Source organism: Callorhinus ursinus, unplaced genomic scaffold (assembly GCF_003265705.2).
Source record: "Callorhinus ursinus isolate GAN/ISIS: 27379988/994484 unplaced genomic scaffold, GSC_fseal_2.0 scaffold9, whole genome shotgun sequence".
NCBI classification, from domain to species: domain Eukaryota; kingdom Metazoa; phylum Chordata; class Mammalia; order Carnivora; family Otariidae; genus Callorhinus; species Callorhinus ursinus.
In genome coordinates this window covers 7,767,983-7,788,998 of record NW_027397071.1, presented here as the reverse complement: position 1 = coordinate 7,788,998, position 21,016 = coordinate 7,767,983, and the positions used below count along the sequence as shown (strand labels likewise).

The following is a 21,016-nucleotide window of genomic DNA, read 5'->3' as shown; positions in this document are numbered from 1 at the left end:
TTAAAGCTCCAGCAGCCCTGCATTATCCCCACGTCAGACAAGAAAATGAGGCTCAGAGAGGTCAAGCGACATACTCAGGCTGACAGGGCCAGAAATGGGTCTCATACCCTGTTGGACTCCTAATCCCGTGCGCATTTCATTGTACTGGCAGAAGTGCCTTAACTGCTCTGGTTGGAGAAGATGGGGTGGTGACCCAAGGTGCGTTGAAAGCTGGAGACAGGCCCCCGCTACCCAAAGTCACAAGCTGTGCTTTTGCTTTTATGAAGGCCCTGTAGGAAATGGTGTGACTTGGGAAAGATGGGGTGCCCCCTCCCCGAGGGGGAGCAAGGGGGATGTCATGGGGACAGTCAAACCAGGTCTCTATTCCTCTGGGCAAGTTTGGGTTCAGATCTCAACCTGAGGAGTGGGTGCAGGGGAGGTGCTTGGGGGGGCCCTCTGTGAAAGAGGGGCCCCCGGCCTGAAGGGTTGGAAAGAGAAAGAAAGGAGGGAAACCAGGCAGGCCCAGCAAGGACTCTTCTAGCTCCTGCTTATGGTGGGGGAACCTCTAGAGACACACTCTGGCCACAGAGCCACAGAGAAGCAGGTGGGGGTCTGGGCAGATGCCTGGGCCAATCAGGGGGCCCCTGTACCTGCCAGGGAAGTGGGCCAGGTGTGAGGCAGGGCTCCATGCCAGGGAGAGTATTAAATGAGCTTCCAGCTTATTTGCATGTCCTAATTAACCATAAAATGAGCCCCAGGGGCAGAATTAAGCTGTCAATTTCCCTCTGCTAACTTCCACTACCTCCCCCTCATCCCGCTGCTTCCCACCCCTACACTTTTCCTGCATCTCTTAGGCCCCAGGCATTCCCATTCACCTCTCCCCTCAGCTTCAGTGAAATACAGTCTCCGTCCTGTCACAAAAAAAGCCCAGAAAAAGAAGGAAAAGGAAAAACTAGTGGTGGTGGTGGTGGTGGTGGGTGTGTGTGTAAATGAACTGGCCATAGTCTTTCATTAGCAAAGCATGACCTAGTGATGAGGGCATTACACCAGCCCAGTCAAGACCAGGGCAAAATTCCCCCACCGGACAGTGAGCATTCCATTTACTATCCATGCATGGATAATATGGGGAGGACAGGTTTTGTTGTTGTTCCTCTTGACTTGGCTTTTGGAGCAGAAATGGACACTTTGTGGGGTAGAGTGCAAAGCACAAGGCTGGGAGTCTATCGCGACCAGTTCACTCCCAGCTCTGACTGTTTTGTTCTGGCCCGAGTTAAGATGAGTTTTCCTTCCCTTGGATCCCTTCTGGCCAACCGATGGGTTAGGAGTTGCTGCTTCTCACTGAACCCCTTGAGCCAGGAGCCAGGTCCTTTTCCTTGCTGTTCTGAGTTCCTGTCGCAGTGCCTGGCACTGGGAGGTGCGCAATAAAGTTCGGTTCAGTTGGTCCGGATTGCGATGGCCGGTCCACGGAACACATGAGTCACAGATGAATGGCCAAGAGGGGACTTGGTGGAATCATTCCGGATTGAGAGCTTGGTGACTTCACCACGGCCCAGTGTGAGGACCCTTCTCTCACACACACCCACACACACCCACACACACGCGCGCGCGCGCACACGCACACACACACACACACACACTCACCGCCCCGCCCCCAGCAAGGCGGACACAGCCAAAGGGCCTCCACCCTGCCCTGAACTACCCCAGTTCCCTGGGGAGACAGAAAGGATGAGCGGGGGCTTGCTCCTCCAGAAAAGGGCTGGCTCTACTGGCAAACTCCAGGGAGAGGAGAAAAGGCCGTTTTGCAGCCAGACAATCCTGTTCCAAATCCTGATTCCTCCATTAGCTCGAAGCCTGATCTGGGCAGCCTCTCTGACCCCTAAAGAGCCCCCACTGATTTACCAGGAAGATGGTACTTTCTAGGGCCATTCTGAAGTTTGGAAGGCATGGTTCTGCACACTGCCGGGCAAATAGCGAGCACTGGAGAAAATACATAAAAGTAGCACCTTCCGTCCGGTAGCTTCCGCCACCAAGAACTAAACATCTCCCCTGTGACTGAGTGGGGGTCTGACAGTGACCCTAACTGGCCCCACCTCAAGCTGTGGAGCTGCCGCGCGAAGCCTCCTCCCTCCTCCAGCTTGGTCTCCAGGGGTCCAGGATGCAGGAAGCGCCTCGCTTGTTATTCTTCTCCTCCAATTTGCTGTTAATGCTCCGAGGGCGGGAAGGCTGCTTGCGTCTAATTGCGCTGTCACCCCCCATCAGGCGGGAGGGGAGCTCAGCCGGGAGGGGCGAGGGGAGGAGAGGGGGAGGGCCTGCAGGGCGGGGCCGGGCCCAAAGAGGGACCCGCATTGTCTCTTCCCAGCCAGCGGGCGTTCCCTGCGGGGCGGGAGGGCCACGTGCGCCGCTCCAGGAAAGCTCTAGGCGCCGCGCGATGGGAGCGGAGCTGCCTGCCCGGCCCTTCCCCTTCCCCGCCGCCGGTCTGGTCCGGCCAGACGGGCCTCCGCTCCCAGCGGGGAGGGAGGCCACGGGGTGAGGCTGGGAATCTAAAAATGAGTGCGTCCTTCGAATGGGCGCACTTTGGCCGCGCCGACGGACGCCCGTGTGCTTGTGTCCCGGGTGCGGGTTCTGCTGGAGGCGGGGTGCGGGGGAAGGAGCGCGTATGACTCCAGGGCCCAGCCGCGGCCCTTCGGGCCAGCCCTGCACTGGTGTGCCTCCTGCCCGCAGGGGGCGTATCTAGGCCGGCTTCCTCACCTGGGAAATGGGGATGGTAACTGCCCTACTTGCTTACTCAGAAGATATGAAAAGGCTTTCCAACGTTTAAAGTGCTATACAGATAAATATCTTTCCTGTGCTTTTGAAAAGACATAGGGCTATCTCAAGTACTCCTCTAGGTACACTCCTTATTCGGCCCATGTCTCAGGACACGGGTATGGGCTGAAATCTTAAAGGCAACAGGGAGTGGGGGTGGGAATCTGCTGATCCCAATCCCAGGAGGGCTGGGGTTTCCATGCCTGTGCCTGGAGCAGGGCTTTGCCAGGGAAGCCAATGGTTTATAAGGTTGGGGCCAGATCGGGGGCCTCTCTGGGGGAACCTGAGACCCCAGGGCCCTAATCCATACAGAATGTTCAACTGAGGTCTTTGGGGGCCCTGAAGGAATGTCAGGATTGCCTGGTCTCCTCCCCCGGCCCCTCACTGTCACCTGCAGTCCCAAAGTGAGCGCCACTCTCTCTCTCAATGTCTCTCTTTCAACCCAGGAGCTCTCACCTCTCCACCAGCCAGCCCCCACCACAGCCTCTCTCAACCACACACTGGTCAGCCCTGCTCCAGACACTCTTGCTGCTTCTCCCTCCTTTCTGGAGGAAAGGAACTCGGAGTTAGGCTTTTGAAAGCCACAGTGCCCACACCCCATCCTTCCCAGGGCCCAGCACTGGGACCCGGTCATGTTGGGTTCAGTCAATGTTCTGTCTCTAGGACTCAGACCCAAACAGCGGTGTTAATATCAAAGCCAGAAGGTGAGGGTTCCAGGGCCTTGGGGCAGCTGGTGGAAGGACGTTCTCCCCTTCTGGGCTCTGCAGTGCCCGGGAAGGGGAAATGCCCAGAGCCCTTGGAATGGCTCCGCTTCTTGACCTTGTGTGAGCGGGCGGCTCTGGGCTCGGAGACCGTGGGCGTCACCCAGCCTGGCTTCTCCTTCAGCAGCCGGTCTCGGTCAGGCCGCACGCTGCGCAAAAACTTCCTAAAGATGTTCGCTGTGAGGGCAAACCTGCGGCCCAGCTCCCGGGGCTGGCCCCTCTCCCTTTTGGGCTCCCCCGCCTCCCCCTTCTCCCCACCCTTCTCCACTTCTGGCAAGTCCAGCCAGTTGCCCACCAGGTCTGCAAAAACGTTGTCGCCTAGCACCAGAGGTTGTCGGTTCCGGCCCCGGGACATCAAGGTGGAGGTCCAGTCTTCCGGTTCCACCAGCTCGGGCCCCTGCTGGGCACCGCTTCGGTGCTCCGGTAGCTGTGCCCTGGGCAGGGGGGCCAGGTCCCGCCCACAGGCACTGCTATGGGACGGAAACTTGGCGCCAAGAGAAGGTTGGTTGGAGGTGGGGCAGGCTGCAGGCGTGGCAGGACCTCTGCCACCCTCCCATGGAGGGGGCTCGGGCTGCGTCCGGGGGCTTTCCGGGCAGCCAGGGGCAGGACTCCCTCCGGAGATCTCCAGCTGTTCCAAAGCTGTCTGCACCTGGAGGAGCTTCAGTTCTTGCAGCGCGCCCATCATGCAGTTCATCTGGTCCTGCAAGCCATCACCCACTTCCTTCATGGACATCTGCGGGCGAGAGGGAGAGCGCAGGCCAGTGAGCCGTGAGGGGCTGGGGGAAGCGCTGCCCCTCATTGGCCCTGAACCTAGACTCCCCACTGCCCACATACACATCTCCAGGGTCATTCCAGCCGGCCACTGACCCCACCTCCGTGGGGCCCAGTACAGTGCAGCTCAGAGCTGGGAGAGGAGGAATCTCAACGCTGGTATGGCTGCATAACATATGAATGGCCGCTAACATGCTAAGGCAGGCGCTGTCCTCAGCCACATATATGTGACTATGCATACACTTCTATCAATTAATCTTTTTTTAAAAAAAGATTATTTATTTATGTATTTATTTGAAAGAGAGGGAGAGCACAGCAGGAGAGGGAGAGAGAGAAGCAGACTCCCCGCCGAGCAGGGAGCCCGATGCGGGGCTCGATCCCAGGACTCCGGGGTCCTGACCTGAGCCGAAGGCAGACGCTTAACGACTGAGCCACCCAGGCGCCCTGAGTTGATCTATCTTTAATCTCACCAACTAGTCTATGAGGTAGTGACTAGTCTTGTTGCCATTTTACAGACGAGGGGGAAGAGGCACGTGAGTAAGTTGCTCAAGGTCAACAGAGGAGGTGGAGCTGAGACCGGTTCGAGGGTGCACGCAGCTGTGGTGGCCACCCTTGACCCTTTAGGTGCTGTGCCCTCCTCTTGCCGAGCCTCCCCGAGATGAGGATGACGACGATGATGACGGCCACGACAGTTTGCAGGTTTTTACTATTTAATAGGGATTGAGCTAAGCGCTCTATGCCCCTCACCTCTTAGGATCTTTGTACAAACCCTATAAGGTTGCTAGTATTGTTCTCATTTTAACGAGTTAACCCTGGTGGGGCTGAAGTAGCCTGCCTACGGTCACGCACGCAGCTCATATGGCTGGGACTCAAACACGGGACACTCACTCCCAACACTATGGCCCTAACTACCAAGCCCTGCCTGCTTCAGGATGGCGGGGCAGTGGCTGGGCTTTGAGGGCTGCGTTGTCCTCCCCGGGGCCGTGGAGAAGGCTGGAAAGGAACATGAGGGCAAGACAAGGAGCTCAGATTCCCGAAGAAAAGGGGTAGGCCGGGGGTTTCCTTTCACTGCTGTGCACATCTGGCCAGCCCGGAAAGAGAGATGGAGGCCAGGAAGCTCCTGTTTGCAGAAGCTCTTCCCACCCCTTCTCTGCCTTCCAAACACCTGTCCTCCCTCAGCTGCTCTTCGACTTGGCTCCCCTGCTCTTCCTGCCTTCTCAGCCCAATTGGCTCCACGGCTCGGGCCAAGAGTGGGGACACTGGAGGCCAGCTCCCCAGTCCCTTTGTGGGCGTCTAAGGCCCGGGTCCCAGGTGCCAGCTGGAAGGGGCTGAGAGGCTGACTTGGGCGAGGGCCGAGTTTGGAGGCTGGGCAGGGGATGCGTGGTCTGATAACATTCACAGTCCAAGCTGCCTTGGTCCCGCCAGCTCCCTCCCCAGATCTGCTCATGTTACTAACAGCAAACCTCGCGTGAGGGGACCATCTGTTTCTTAAGCCCCCCAGAGACCCGCTGGGGTCATCTTACCTCTCAGCCTTGTCCTAATGCACAGAACTAAGCCCACAGGGTGGAGAGCTGGAGGGACTGGGAAGGGAGGCACAGAGGTGCTCAGGGGAGCACGGGCAGCTGACCGTCTTAAGCTTTGGGTCAAACCCTCCCCTGCCCACCCCAACCCTGGCGGGGGCGGGGGCACCACAGCGGGCTCCCCTGAGCCGGCCGCACTAACGACCGGAGGAACAACTGTCCTTGCAGGCAAGGAGGCCTTTGCTGAGCATGGTGGTCGGGGGTTGGGGGGGGGGCCCTGGTAACCCTGGGATTTGCCAGATTGCCCGGGCGAGCAGGCTCCATTTGAGTGGCAGCTACAGCAGCAAGAGATGCAGCCTGGGAGGTGGCTGTGCTTGCTGATGGCCCCTTCTCTGACCTCTTTGGCTTCCAGCCTCCTGACCACTTCTCCTTCCTGAGGCAGGCCGGCTGCAGCTGAGAAGACCCAGGGCAGAGTCGGAGGAGACCCTAAGCCTCAAACCAAACGCCTCCAGGTCTCTAACTGCTCACTGCCTCTCTGACTTCCCTTTTTCTGCCCCTTCCCTCATGCCCCTTTCCTCCTCACCCCAACCTAGACCTCAGAGTCCCTTTTGGCTTTTCCACCCAGGGCCCCTGCTCTTATCCCCAGATGTCTCACATCTGCTTTTCTGTTTCCTGGAATGCAGAAGCCTCCTGGAAGGCCTTCCGGCCACCAGATCAGTCTTCCCAGCATGCTCCTGTGATCATGTCACTCGGAAGTGTGTCTCAGTCCCCATATGCGTGCCCCCGGCTGGGGTCAGAACCTCTTCCGTGACACACCTCAAATGCCCTTCCCTGGAGCGCTACTCACTTCCCCGCCCCAGCGCCCCCACACGTTTAAAGGCTCAGTTGTTCGTGAGACATTCATTGAGCATCTACCACCGAGGGCAGGATCGGAGATCTACACATTGTTAGGTCTCTGCAGAACCTAGCTAGCCCCTTGCCCCTGCCACACACGCAGGAAACATATTGAGTACCCCTGAATGCCGCAAGTCATCTCTCCAGACCTGCTGCCCTCAGGCAGTGACACACTCCACAGGGAGAAAGAGGCAGGGATGCGGCTCGCGGCTGCATTTCACCAACGGGCAAGGAGTCTGAGCTTGCAGGCTTCCTTCCAGAAGGCTGAACACAGTCCAGGTCAGAGGCAGTGGGAGGAATGAAATGACCCTATTCAATCTCTTCCAGTATGGAAAAATCCTGAAGAAATAATGCTGACATTTTGTACGGTTTTCCAGTGAGAAATGTTATGTGGGTATGTATGAATTCAGGGCTGCCCATAAAACAGAGGCCCCATTTAAGTAAACAGGCGGTGAAGTTACACCCCTATGGAAAATGATATTCTGCACTGGTTGAGGTTTTCTGTTCTAGAGACAGATGGCACAGCGTTCAAATCCCAGCTCGGCCACATAGTAGCACCTGTATGAGCGGGAACGGTTATTTAAACTGTTTCTCAGTTTCTGTTCTCCCACATGGGAATAAGAGTTTCTTACTCGTACAGCTCTGGCCAGATGAGGTGAGGTCATGAGTGTTTGTGCGTGACCTGGAGGCGAGTTCTGGCGGTTACCGTAAGACTTCCTAAGAACCTCCAGAACGCTCCTTCCTCAGTAGACCGTAGCACATAGTAATGACAGGACCCCATTCACCTACCGGTGCGATCAAGGAAAAACACGACGCCTGCCCTATCTCTTCGGTCCCATCCCTGTGCCCCACAGAGGAAGAGCCGGGGAAGGAGAGGGGAGCCCCGCATCCTCTCGCCCATTCTCAGGCCGGCTGGGTGGGCCAGCCACGGTGCTGACACTGCGGGCGGAAGACAGCTGTGAGAGGGAAGCCCGGAGGAGAAGGAAGTGTGGGAGGTGGGGAGGCCGGGGCATCAGCTGGGTCTTGACTGAGAGCGAGCTGCCTTTCCCAGTCCCGAGGGGAATGATGTCACCCCAGGAGAAAGAGCCAGAGGGCAAGCTGCTGTCCTCGTCTGGGGCGTGGGACCTTCGCAGATCCCAGGGTTTCTCTTGCCTCAGGAACCCAAGAGGGAGCAGTGCGGGGTGGGAGCAAAGGAGAGGGGCCAAACCAGAGAAGATGCCGAACTAGAAATGATCGCCACTAAATCCCGGTCCCCAGACTGTGGGGGTCTGAGTTCCTCTCTGGCCTCCCAGTGCCAGAGCCTCAGGTCCTTCCTCAGGACAGGGACCGAGTCATACCCAGCTTGCCCTCGGGGGCCAGTTGGAAAAGCCCTAAGAGGGTCTAGTTTGTTCTGATTAGTCTGAGTGGGAGTGGATCTAACAGCCACCTCCCTCTGTCCACCCCTAGTCATGCTCACTGACCCGCACGCATGCTAGGCAGACCTGCTCCACCATCGGACATACTTCCCCAGCAGTACATCCCAGAGACGGGTGTGGGACTTCTTGCTGAGAAAGACCATGAAGGTCTCACCACCCTCCTTGCAAGCACCCCCTGCCCCCACCAGCCATCTCCTATCTCCCGGCACCTCCTGGGCCTTGAAATGTTTCAACCTAAAAGTTTTCTTTCTTTCTTTTTTTTAATTTCATTTATTCATTTGTCAGTGACAGAGAGAGAGCACAAGCAGGGGGAGCAGCAGAGGCAGAGGGAGAAGCGGCTCCCTGCTGAGCAAGGAGCCTGACATGGGACTCGATCCCAGGATCCCGGAATCATGACCCAAGCCAAAGGCAGACCCTTTAACCAACTGAGCCACCCAGGCATCCCCTAAAATTTTCTTCACATCACGCTTCAGTCTCTCCCACTGCAGTTCAAAGTGCCTCCGTGTGTGTGAGAGCTCGATGGCCCCCGGGCACCCTCCACGGGAGTCCTAGCTGCCTACCTCAGAGGATTCCGGCCCTAAAGTGATGCTCTTCGCTCTCGCCTTGTCAGACCCCTACAGTTACTCTGGTAAGCTGGTGACCCCACTGTACGGAGAAAGAAAAGGAATCTGAGATGTTCATTTTCTTCCTCGACATCCTTCCCTAGACTGTCTTCGGTTTTCACCACATCCACGGAGGAGCTCATCTCCTACTTAATGTTGCATGTAAATCTGTTTGTGTAAATAAACGTATTCATGTAGGAACTTATATGAAATGCATACACTTGCCATAAACAGATGGTAACTACCTAAAACTACAAGTTCTTCATCTGAGTATCACGTAATGTCATCCCGAGCGCCTCCAGTGCAAAGGCAGATCCATTGCCTGGGGTCCGAGGCGTACTCAGGAGGACTGGGCCTCCAAGCCTGGCCCTCTTACTCCAGGCCAATGGGCTTCCCGTGTCATCATGATGTAGCTTCTCAGCCCCGTGGGGTTTTAGTCAATGCGACACGCAAAGCACAGTTATCATCCTATGGGGAGGAAGAGCACGAAGTCTTGGAGGGACTCCAAGACCCAGTTCAGTTGCTTTCCACTGACGGAGCTTCTTCACTGAATCATCTGAAGAAGGAAGAAGGCCTGTCTATCTGAAGCTGAAGGGGAAGATGCCTCTAGGAAGCAGACCCCACCGTCCTGGACCTGCAGTGCTGTGCCCTCCGGGGGTAGTGTGGGGTCAGCTGCCCACGGACAGCACTGTCTCCCTTGGCACTCGCTGGGCCTTTGTGGTACGGGAGGCGTGGCGATGGGAAAGTGACACCAGCATCCTCGGCAACCTTCCCCGGCCCTCTCCTAGGCCCCCAATTGATCCCACAGCTGTGCCCTCCATCCATCCATCTCACGCCCTCTCCCAGCTCAGCCAGAATCCTTTGACACAGGCTCCGGCTTTGCCCGTGGACCTGGCAGTGTGCCCTGCCTCACTCCCCCCCCCACCTCCATGACTCACAAGACCCCCACACAGTTCCTTTCAGCCCCTCTGGAAGCTACAAGGAGGTTCGGGGCCGGAAACGGGAAAAGCCCTGCTTTTGCCAAGTGGCCCATTCTCCAGTCCAGTGAATAGGGACCTTCACAGTCCCCTGCTCTTGGCTGGGACGCGCAACAGGAAGGTAAAGAGGAAACTGTGCCAAGAGCTGGAGGAGGGCGGGGAGTAAAGAAAGAAGTGCGAAATGGATGAGCCCTCTCTTGACTGAACCATCTACCAGGGGCCATGTGCTCGGGCAAGAGGCAGACACATGGAGAGAGGGGCCCAACCCTGCCCCGCAGAGAGCCTGCCTCCCCTGACCGGCTTTAGCTCCTCTCTGCTGCAGGCAGTCCAGTCAGGACCTCCAGAAGTTACCTTCCTTTTCTCCTTTCTGGTTCAGGCCTTCCTACTCTCCTGCATGGGCTCTGCGATCACCACCTAACTCATCCTCCTGCCTCAGTTTCCTCCCTCCTCCCCTCCACCCCATACCATGCACCTCCTAGATCCCAGGGCACGTCTCCCATCCTGCTTCTCGCCGCGCACATAGAGAAGGGCAGGCCCTTTAGCATGGCATTCAAGGTCCCCAGTGGGCTGCTCTCAACAATTCTTTCAGCCCTGTTTGCTCACTATTCCTCGGCACATACCCTATACCCTAGCCAAGCTCCTGTAGTCTTCAAACATCCCCTCTACTTCCATCTCGGTGCCTTGCGCTCCTGTTGCTTCATTATCTGCCTAGAATGCTGTTTTTCTCCTGGTCACCTCCCTGCTGATCCCTCAAGGTCAAGCTCAAATGCTACCTCTCCACGGAGTTTTCTCTGATCCCCCCCGCTGGAGCTAATTCCTCCCTTCTCGGGGCATTGCGCCTGTGCCTCTATGTAGCACGCCCCCTCTATTTCTGTACTGGACATATGACTACATGTACTGGTTAAGAGTGTAAGTTCTGCAGTCAGACTGGCTGGGTTTGAAGCCTCTCTCTGCCACTTACCAGTTCTATGACCTTGGCCAACTCACTTAACCTCCCCATGTCTCATTTATAGAATGGGAATAAGGGAAGTACAACTTCGAGTTGCTTTGGCAATTAAATGACAGAATCCATTATATGCCTGACATATCGGTAAGTGTTAACATCAACAAATGTTATTATTTTTTTTTTAAGATTTTACTTATTTGACAGAAAGAGACACAGTGAGAGCGGGAAGACAAGCAGGGGGAGTGGGAGAGGGAGAAGCAGGCTTCCCACTGAGCGGGGAGACTGATGCGGGGCTCGATCCCAGGACCCTGAGATCATGACCAGAGCTGAAGGCAGACGCCTAACGACTGAGCCACCGAGGGCCCAATAAATGTTATTGTTATTACCTCCCCTATTGAACTGCGGGTTCCCCGAAGGCGGGATCTGTGTCTGTTTGTATTTGTAACCACAGTGCTAGTGTCTGGTCAGGTGCTTTAAACATCGGAAGAACTCAGTTAATGTGTCCTGTGAATGAATGACTCATGCATACCAGCCTGATCCATCCGTCAGGAGGTCGCCAGGCACAGTGTTACAGGCTAAGGACAGACAGCTGCCATTTAATCTTCACAGTGGCTGTATAAAGTAGGTATTTTAAAAACCCTGTTTTAGGGGCGCCTGGGTGGCTCAGTCGGTTAAGTGTCTGCCTTTGGCTCAGGTCATGATCCCAGGGTCCTGGGATGGAGGCCCGTGTTGGCTTCCCTGCTCAGCGTGGAGCCTACTTCTCCCTCTGCCAGCTTGCGCTTTCTCCCTCTCTCTCAAATAAATAAATAAAAATCTTAAAAAAAATTGTTTTAAAATTTAAAAAACCCGCTTTACAGATGAGAAAACCAAGGCACAGAGGGGTTAAGTAATCTGCCTGGGTCACACAGAGCCAGGATTTGAGTTCAAGCTGGCCTGCCCCCAAGTCCCACAGTCCACACTCCTCCCTCACTGACCCCACCGGGTTCTTCACCCTAGCTCTAAACGTCAAAGGAGGCCACATTAGGAGATCCTTGGTAAAAGCTTTTTTCTGCCTCAGGAAATTGGCTCTTTGGTCCCAAGAGTTGAAGGCTGTTCCTACTATATCTCTTCCATCACCTTCTTTTGTTCTTATCTTGCCCTTAGGCTCTGGTCCTCCTCCACGTGTCAGAACCTCTTGAACTTGTGGCCACTAGTGGCTATAGATAACTTCCTTCTAGGAATATGGAGTTGTCCTAGAAGGCCCTTCTCCAGCCCCAGAGAAGTCCCTCTGCTGCTTCATCATGCCTCAGCCAGGACAGGCATTCCAGGAGCTGGCCTCCATCAACCTCCTCCTCCTCCAGGAAGCCTTCCTAGCCTGGCTGGACTTCCTGAACCCCTATCGCTCAGCCTCTGCACACTCTTTATTTGCTCTACACTGGTCCTGACTCATGAGGAACACGCTGTGAGCATCTTACATCTGCTTTCTCTGTGTTCCTGTGTCTACCCCATTTGTTGGAAGCCCTCGAGGGAGCAGTGTGTAAGAACAGCTGGTCCCAAGGCCTTGTGTTCGTGCAGGGCCCCTCTCCGGTGGCTGGAGGGGAGAGAGATATGTTCCCTGCTGAGCTGTGGCAGCTCTGACCCCCTCATCCTAATGAAGAAGTGTGTCAGCTGTGGCTACTTTCCTGCCCCATTTCATCCCTGAAACGGATCCCGGTCTCCTTCCAGGCAGGGGGAGAGAGCCAGTCCTCTAGGCATCAACCTAAATGAGCCAGGATCCCCAAACCCTTAGCCTCCCCGCAGGGCTCACTTGTTAGAGTGCAAGTTTTCTGCTCCGAGAAATTGAGAAATTCTGCCACTTTGGTTTTCAGGAGCATGTTCTTCTTGTCTAGATTTTCTGGGCCAAGGACAGGGCCAGGGTGCAGGAGGGGACACAGAACACCCCTGACAAAAATAATGTCATGACCTGTTAACGTTTCCTTTTCCAGCAGCCTAACCCAGTGTCTGTAGGACACAGGCTTCTTGAAGGGATTTGGTGGCATAAATGAATGTAGAATGTGACTGGTATTACATGCAGGCCATTCCTGAGCACATGCTAACTTAAGGCAAAGCCAGGCAACACACAGTCCCCCTCAGTGGCAGGGAAGATTCTCCCTGGGATAAACACACAAGCCCCACCGCCTGCCCCCACCCTCACAAGCTCATGATGTAAGACTACCGTATGCCTTTTGTACCCCATTGCAGACCTGGGGTATAAACAAACAAACTCTCCCTATCCTAGTCACAGCCACGTTGCACTGAAGTCAACCTCACAGTCCTTAGAGGAGCCAAAGGGCTGAGCCTGGGCTAACTCAGCTCTACTTTCTTCTTCATTCCCATTGGGAAAACTGAGGCACTGAGGTTTGGTTCAGCTACCTAAGCACTGGGCTGAGGTGTTGGGGAGTAAAGGAGCCTCTAATTCCTCTGCCTGTCACTCTGCTCTGTCTCATTTCTGGGCAGCCTGGCACAAGGGGAGGACGGGGGAGGAGGCGGGGCACCGTGGGGGTGGGGGAGGGGGAGGCTGCAGAGCTCTCCCATCTGAGTGTCATTCTGGGCCCCAGGCCAGGCATTTGGCTTCCTCTCCAAGAGAGTCAAAGGCTGAAGCTGCTCAGACAAAGGGCCAAATGAAAGCTAATGGGGAGCGTGGTGACTTCAGCCTCTCCCCTTCCTCCTCTCAGGGACGGGGGGCTCAAGTCCTTGGCAGGAGAGGGTGCAAATCAAGACCTGGAGCTCAGTTCAGTGCAGATTCCTATTTGCCTTTTTTATTCTCCTGGCATCCACAGACTGTCTTCCTCCCCTCACCCCCTCCCATCTAGGGTGCTATAAAAAATGCAAATCAGTAGGATTTTAAAATTCAAGTCTATGCCAGGAACACCCACAAACCCTCTATTAAGGCAGATCCTGAGGTGGGTGGTGTGGTCCCAGATTCCAAGCATAAAAAGAAGACTCTATTAGATTCTTTTTTCAGCATGGGCCTTGGACTTCAGACATGATCTGTGATGACCTTGACCTTTCTGATATTGGACAAATGAACGGGAAGGGTCAGAACTGTATACGTGTGGGCTGGGGCTGACCATCCCAAACTGACATGGGAAGCAGGGGAACACTAGTGTGGGAAGGGACACGGTGGCCACTTCTCTGTCCCTCACCTAGACAGCATTTCTCTGGGTAACTTTCCCATCTGGGTGTCACCACAAAAGGGGCTTGAAGAGGAAGTTCCAGAGAAGGGACCATTGACCTGAGAAACACGCTGGAGTGGAACAGACAGGAAGAGTGCTTGGGGGCCTTGACCAGGAAGCATCAGTGAGAACACCTGCTCTGCAAGCTGCCCTCCCCCAAAACTGGCCCCCGAGGCAGCTGCCAAGTTTGGAGGGGTGGGGGTGGGGGGGAGTGCAGAGTTTGCAGGAGCGGGACAGGCTGTCATGGAATCTGGAGAGCCATGGACCCAGGTGTGCTGTTGAGAGCCTGGGTGCCCCTGGCTCTGGGAAGTAGGAAGAAAGAAGAGGGGAGAAAAGTGAGACCGAGGAGAGGTCCGCTCCGAGAGAAACTAAAAAGAGCAAAAAGAGGCAGAGGCAAAGGCACAGGAGGGAGTCGGCTTGAGAGAAAGGTGGGCCTGGGGGCCAAGGTGGGGCGGGGCGTGCATATCTGTGTGAATTCGGGTGGTTGCGGGAACCAGAAACGTGGCAGGTGTGTGTGCGGGGTGGGGGGGGGTGGTATATGAAGTCGGTGAGAATCAACCTAACGGAGTTTTGGGGGCACCCTTCCCCCCTCACTTTGGTGATGCCCGGGTCCCAGACGGAGCTCCTTCTCCCGACCCCTGCACCCCTGGCCTCCGCAAGCTCCCTCCGCACTCCCCACGCCCGGCCCTGACATCTGGCCGGGCCCCCGCAGCTCCGCTCGCGATCTGCCAGGCGGCGCCCCGCCTCCGGCGCGGGGCCCTCCCCCGCCCTTCCAGCTGCCAGCCCCCCTCTCCCCACCGCGCTGGCAGACAAGCCCGGGCAGACAGCCGGCCCGGACTGCCCCCGCAGCCGCGCCAGCTCTGCCAAGCCCGGCGGGGCTGGGGGCCTCAGGCGGTGCCAGCTCCCCGCGAGCCAGCGGTCCCCGGCTGCCCTCCGGCCCGCGCGCCCGGCCCTGCTCCCGGCGCCCCGAGCGGTCCCAGCAGCCGTCCGTCTGGGAGCGTGCCCCCGTGTGTCCGGCGCCTTCTCTGGGCGCATTTCGGTCCGGGGTTGGGTTGCTCGGTCTCCGTCACTTGCTCGGGTCTGCCTCACTCTCACAAATATTTGCTCCAAGTTTCCTCGCGGCCCTTTCCCTCGGGCCAGGCCCTGCCCTCTGCCTGCCCGTCCCCTCCTCTCTGGTCTTCCTCCGCCCGCGCACTTCCCGGGTCCGGGGCCCGCGGCGGGGACCAGGTGCCGTCGGGGCGGAGCTGTCCTCCGGGCCCCTGGCGCCCGCTTCGCTCTTACCAGCTCCTGTCTGAGGCGGCGCAAATAGCAGTCCATTTCCCTGCTCTCTTCCTCGTGCGCCCATTTGCCGGGCTCGGCTCCGCAAGAGCGTCCCCGGGTGGGAAGAGCGGCCCCCGGCCCCCGCGCTCCGCGCCTCTCGCAGCGGCGAGCCGAGCCACGGCTCCCAAGGCCCGGACTTAGAGCAGCTTCCCTGGCTCTCGCGGCGCGCGGTCCGTGCGGGGGGCGGAGGAAAAGTGGGACAGCCTATGAGAATTCAGGGGAGAATGCCTTCAGCCAATGAGACGGGCGCACCGGGGGCCGCGGGCTGGGCTGCGGCCAGTGGACCCTGCCGCGGGTGGTGGCACAGGGCTGGGGCAGCGGCGACTGGGGACTGGCCGGGCGACACCTGGTCCTCGCAGGGGGGCCGGGGGTATGGTGACGCCAGACTGTACCGACGTCCCCCAACAGAGCACGTGATCCCCGTTTGGTCATAAAGAGATAGCAGCGTCTTACGGCGGGGGGGGCACTGGGTAGTGGTCTCAGTAAGAGGCCGAGTGCCTTAGTTTCTTTCAACCCTGTTTCCCAAACTCCGATCAGAAAAGGAACACCCTCCACCCAAGCAGCCAATCAACAGCTCTTTTGAACTCTGGAAGTGTGCTGGAAGTCTGGAAGTGTGGGTCTACCTCACCTCCAAGGTGTAGGGTCCCCCCCCCGCCACAGCCCACTCCTCACCGGTGGAGGTGAGGAGCCACTTCACTTATTTAATACAGAACCGTAGCGGAGGCTCTGCTGTACTCCCCGCAAGGGTGTAAATCTGGGGGTACAGAATTAAGACAGTCAAGGTCTCTGCTCTCAAGAACGTGCATGGGGGCGGGGAAGGGGAAGGATGAGACAGGTTAAAATACACAAACACGGTGATTTCAGGTAGTGATTCTTCGTGAAAACAGCAAACAGGGTCATGGGATGGGGGCTGCTTTCAACAGGGTGGGCGGGGAGTGGAGGAATAGCCCCTCTCTTCCCCAGTACACCCCCAGTGTCAGTTATCCTAACTCTTGCCCAAGAGAGGGGGACTCAAAGTTGCTCGGATTCTAGTCAATGGATACGGTCCGAGCCCGGGCGGGAGCTGGGGCAGGTGGACCTGAGAGGGGCCGCAAGCCGGCCGGGCGCCCCTCCCCGCGGAGCTCCGGACCCTCCACGCCAGCGTCCGCTCGCGGCCAGATTGTGGGTGCCTCCCAGGGCCCAGGCGCCGCGCCACCCGCCCCAGCCCGCGGGGGGGGGGGGCGGTGCGGTGCGGTGTTGCAGGACCCCAGAGTAATTAGGGTAATTAGCGACCTGTTATTTCAAGATAATTAACGGGAGAAAGTTTGCCCCAGGCAGAATCTGGGGTCTCTGTGACAGAACCGTGCAGACGTGGGAGAAGGGGCAGAGAATGCAGGCACTGCAGTCATTCCCATCTTTGTCAGCAAAGAGTGCCACTCTTGTGGGGGGGGCGGGGCTCGGGTAGAGGCAGGGAGGATAAAAATGAACATCTTCAGAAATGAAGACTTTGCAGAGTCCATTTGGATGCCTTCACTTCACCCCGGGTCCTCAGTTACAGGGGACCTTGCCCCTATCTTTCGGCCTAGAACTGAGTCCCACCCCCCCACCCCCGCCCCCTTTGGACGAAGCTGCAGCAACAGTAGCAGATGGTTCCAGAAAAGAAAGAAGAGGCGTAGGTGGGTCGGAACTCGGTCCGAAGTCTCTGCTTGGTGGCCCCTTGCCAAGCCCAGGGACCCGCGCTCCCTTCTCGGTCCCTGCTCAGGATCCCCGTGTGGGTCGGAAAACCCGAGGGCCCCAGGATGGAGCTGAGAATCTACTTAGGCCTTCCCAAGCTGCTTAGCCTGACATCACATTTCCCTCCGCTCTCCAGGTTGGTAGATTACCGGGGAGAGTGCGGCTCCGCCGGTCCAAGTGAGGCGCTGTGCTTGGCCCAGGCTTCCTTGCAGCTGGGAGCCCGAGATCCCCAAGGGAACCTTTCCGTGTACCCCAGGAGTGTTCACAGTGGGAGCCACCCCCAAGGACGCAGCTGCTGTCCCCAGACTGGCTGAACCCTTCCTGGAGTTGAATCTTCTGGGATTGGGATAGAAAGGGGCACCTGGCCACTGTCATAATCCACACATAATCTTACACTGGGAGAAACACCACCAAAGGGTTTCCACCACTGCAGGCCTTGCTCACTCTTAGAGCTCCAGCACTCAGCAGTGGCGGCTATAGAAGGCAGTGAGTAAACAGTGGGCCTGTGGTTGATATAGTTTTTGGAGTCAAGTTTAAGCCCCAGTTTTGTCATCCCTGAGAGCTCCTGGACTGGAATCCTCTTGGAAGCTAAGAGGATGGCTGTACTTCACACTCCAAGAGATGCAGGCTGATCTCCTGGTAAGAACCTTAGACTAAGTGGTTAGCCCCCCTAGCCTACTGACAGCACAGTCTGACTTGCACAGATGCTTTCCTTTTACTGGCCTCAGCTTCCCTTGTATAGTTAAACCTTCGTGAGCCTAACACTTTTCTACTCCTTATGAAACTCTTAAGAAACTCTATTTTGACAATGATCTGTGATGTAGTCAGGACAAGAGGAATCCACCTCGGAGATGAAGACTATATTGTTAGCAAAGCCAGACTGCATTCCATCCACCTTAATATATATATATATATTTTTTTTTCTAATTGAAGTACAGTTGACATATGATATGATAGTTTCAGGTGTATGACAATTATATACATTACAAAATCCATCTACTTTTAAAGTCAAGGAGATGGCAAGAAAAAAAAATTGATAACCATAATCTCAGTGCAGTGCTCCAAAGAGAAGTCCCAGACAAGTCAGAGGTGCTATTACTGTGTGGTTCCTACAGGATTTTGGAAGAAAATGGCTGTCAGACTCTTAAGTCCTTTCATGATGTTGGACCATTGCAGACTTGCCCTTGAGGAGGCTGACATTGTAGCAGGGTGTGTGGGGCTCTCTTACCTTGCTTCTGAAGAGACAGCTCAGGCCGGGGCAAGAAAAAGGACTGCTGCTTCCATTTTTCCTTTTTCTTCTTCTTCTTCTCCTTCTTTCTTCTTCTTCTTCTTCTCCTTCTTTCTTCTCCTTCTTCTCCTTCTTCTTTTTTTTTTTAAAGATTTTATTTATTTATTTAATTGACAGAGAGAGAGAGAGACAGCGAGAGAGGGAACACAAGCAGGGGGAGGGTCAGAGGGAGAAGCAGGCTTCCCGCGGAGCAGGGAGCCCGATGCGGGGCTCGATCCCAGGACCCTGAGATCATGACCTGAGCTGAAGGCAGTCGCTTAACCAACTGAGCCACCCAGGTGCCCCTCTTCTCCTCCTCCTTCTTCTTCTTCTTCTTCTTCTTCTTCTTCTTCTTCTTCTTCTTCTTCTTCTTCTTTTCTTCTTCTTCTTCTTCTTCTTTTTAAATAAGGGTTTAAGTGGTAGAGGATAAAGCCTGTTGCCATAGTTATATAAACATGGGTAAATATTCCTAGGCTGAGGATGGGGAGCAGGGGACATGATTCATTTTTGTTGAAGAAGCATCAAACAGTTCAAACTCCTCTCTCCTGCACCCCAAAACTCAGCCTGGAGGGAGGATGAGATTATCTCATTTGAAAATGAGAGTATCTCAACGGTCTGAGATAGGCTGTGAACATACTTTCTCAAAGCCATCCAGTGCTGGGGTGGAACCCTCCGGAAAAGTAGCTCAGCATTTGCCCGCTGCTAGTGGGGATCGGTGTGTGGTGGGTACTTTTCTTGAGGGAGAGGGTGCAGTTCCTGGAAACTGGTGTCTTAAGGGTGTCAGACTCATGGGGTTTGCCCAGCCTAGTCAGGGAGGGTGGCCTCCTCTGTCCCATTGCCAAAGCCTCGAGGTCCTGGCAGCAATGACTGAGCTCACAGGGAGAGGCAGAACCAGTTGTGTCCCAACAGAGCTCACATCCTAAGCGAAACAATGGAAACACTGCTGTTCTCCTGGCTCCATATCCTGTGGCCCCCACCTGGAGGTCCCCACCCACCGCGTCCTAGCCAGCTCTGGAAGATGCATCCCTGGGTGAGGCAGTGCTCCTCTCCCCTAGCAGTAGAAACGCCAAGGAGCTCATACCAATGTGAGGAAAGACATACGTGGCCACACACAGTCTGGGAACCTCATCATAACACCCCCCTCCCCAGAGTGGGGTCCGTATCGCCACTGCCCTCCTGCCTCCACGTCCTGTGCCTGCCAACAGCCATTATCCCGATCTCCCTCCCTGCTCCCCTGCCCCCCGGCCCCACACACACACCTCCAGAGCATCAACAGGAAAGGCTGACTGGAGATAAACACGTGCTGCTGGAATGTGCTCAGATAGCACCAGGGAACAGTTGCTCTCCAGGCAGAGGACCTCGCCTAGCAGGCAGGCCCCGAGGTGTTGAGCAGAGACTGCGTGTCTGAGTGTGAACGAGTCGGGTTGGTGGGGAGGGGACCGGAGTGAGGCCTAGCTATTCTCGAAAGAATCTAACTCCTAGCTTTAGTCCTCTGTCCCACCTTAGACAAGGCACTGGGCCTCTGCCTCATGCAATCCCAATTCCAGGCGGGACAACAGAGGGACCGAGTGGCCTCTGTGTTGGGAGGTCTTTCGGTTCTAAAGGAAAGATTCACTTTGGATTTCAATTGAAAAATCTTTTGACTGGCTGGAAGAATCAAAGGGTCTAGTCATGAAAAAAAAAAAAAAAAGAGCTCCTTAGCTTTCATGTCTTCAAACATGGAGTTTCGTTCTCCCCACTTAAAGACAGAGCAACTGTCTTGGTGGAACAAAGTCTCCCCGTTCATTCTTTCTACTACCTGTTCTGCGGAAGGCAGGAGGGATGTGCCCTAGGGTGGGACACCAGAGATGACTAGAGCCACAGAGGGGGCGAGCTCCTGTAGCTCCCCATCCATAAACCCCACCATCGATTTACACTTAGTGCCAACCTAGGCACCACCCTCAGCCTTAACTTCTCTACCAAGTCACCTGCCTGCAAGACCAGGCCATCAGTCATGCAGGTGCTTAAAACTTCTTCAAGGGGCACAGAAGGAAGGGGCTGGAGGAAGAAATAGCAGTAGAGTACATTGGGAAAACTCCAGGTATGCATGGGCTCTCTCTCCGGAACAACTCAGAGGGAATCGACTAGTGCAAATTAGACTAGTCCAAATAATGAACCGTAATTTAGACCAGTCCAAATATGGGCAGCTACTGAGCCCTATTTTGGAATTATTTGCAGCTATGGGTCTTGTGCTTATGATGCCTACGCAATGGTCTCGTTGCTACTCGGGAAGCAAATATTTCCATTTTGCAAACATTTACTGGAAAAGCAAGTATTTTTCAACTGTGAAGAACACCTGAAGAACGTCAGGGCACAGCTAAGGGAAATGCGTATGCGATTTGTGCAAACTAATGCTTGCAGATGGAAACTGCACGGAAAAGGAGAGGGACTCCTTCTCAGCACTCTCCTGGGGACAGGTCTGCCACCGCCGACTTCCTGGAGTCCCAGCGCTGGCTTCCCTGTAACCTTCCCTCCTATGGCCTGCCACTCATAGCGAGCGCTCATTTCATTACACGCTACTTACCATCCCTGTGGAGCGAGCTGGAGCGAGCTTCGAGCTTGAGCTTCGGGGAACTGTGAGCAAAAACCAGGAGTTGGCGGTCTGCCAGGGAGAGACTTGTTAGCAAGCCTGAAAGAAGGCTGGCTACCTGCTTCTCCTCCTGAGGCCATGGGGCGGGGAAATAAAGAGGTCACGTCTCAGGGTTGGCTTACTGTGTATTTGCTTCCAGCAGGCTTCTGGTCTTCTGCAGGGGCCAGAGAACTGTGTTAGCCCTGATCAGATGTCAGCCCTGGGGTATGGCTGGGGACCCGGA

At 55.8% G+C, this 21,016-nt stretch overlaps 1 protein-coding gene across 2 annotated transcripts; it reads right to left on the bottom strand.

Annotated features, from left to right (window-relative positions):
• Window positions 1–1,231: 1,231 nt before the first annotated feature.
• Window positions 1,232–15,531, bottom strand: INKA2 (inka box actin regulator 2). 2 transcript variants are annotated; one of them, XR_012379320.1, is made up of 3 exons: window positions 15,146–15,531; window positions 2,061–4,278; window positions 1,232–1,481 (listed from the first exon to the last, which is right to left on the bottom strand). XR_012379320.1 is itself a non-coding variant. In XM_025872419.2 (2 exons), the coding sequence occupies exons 1-2, from the start codon at window positions 15,179–15,181 to the stop codon at window positions 3,451–3,453; spliced, it is 864 nt and encodes a 287-aa protein (XP_025728204.1). In that variant the 5' UTR covers window positions 15,182–15,531; the 3' UTR covers window positions 1,232–3,450. The 2 variants fall into 2 exon arrangements, 1 of the variants encoding a protein (XP_025728204.1); XM_025872419.2 differs by having other exon boundaries at window positions 1,232–4,278.
• Window positions 15,532–21,016: the final 5,485 nt, after the last annotated feature.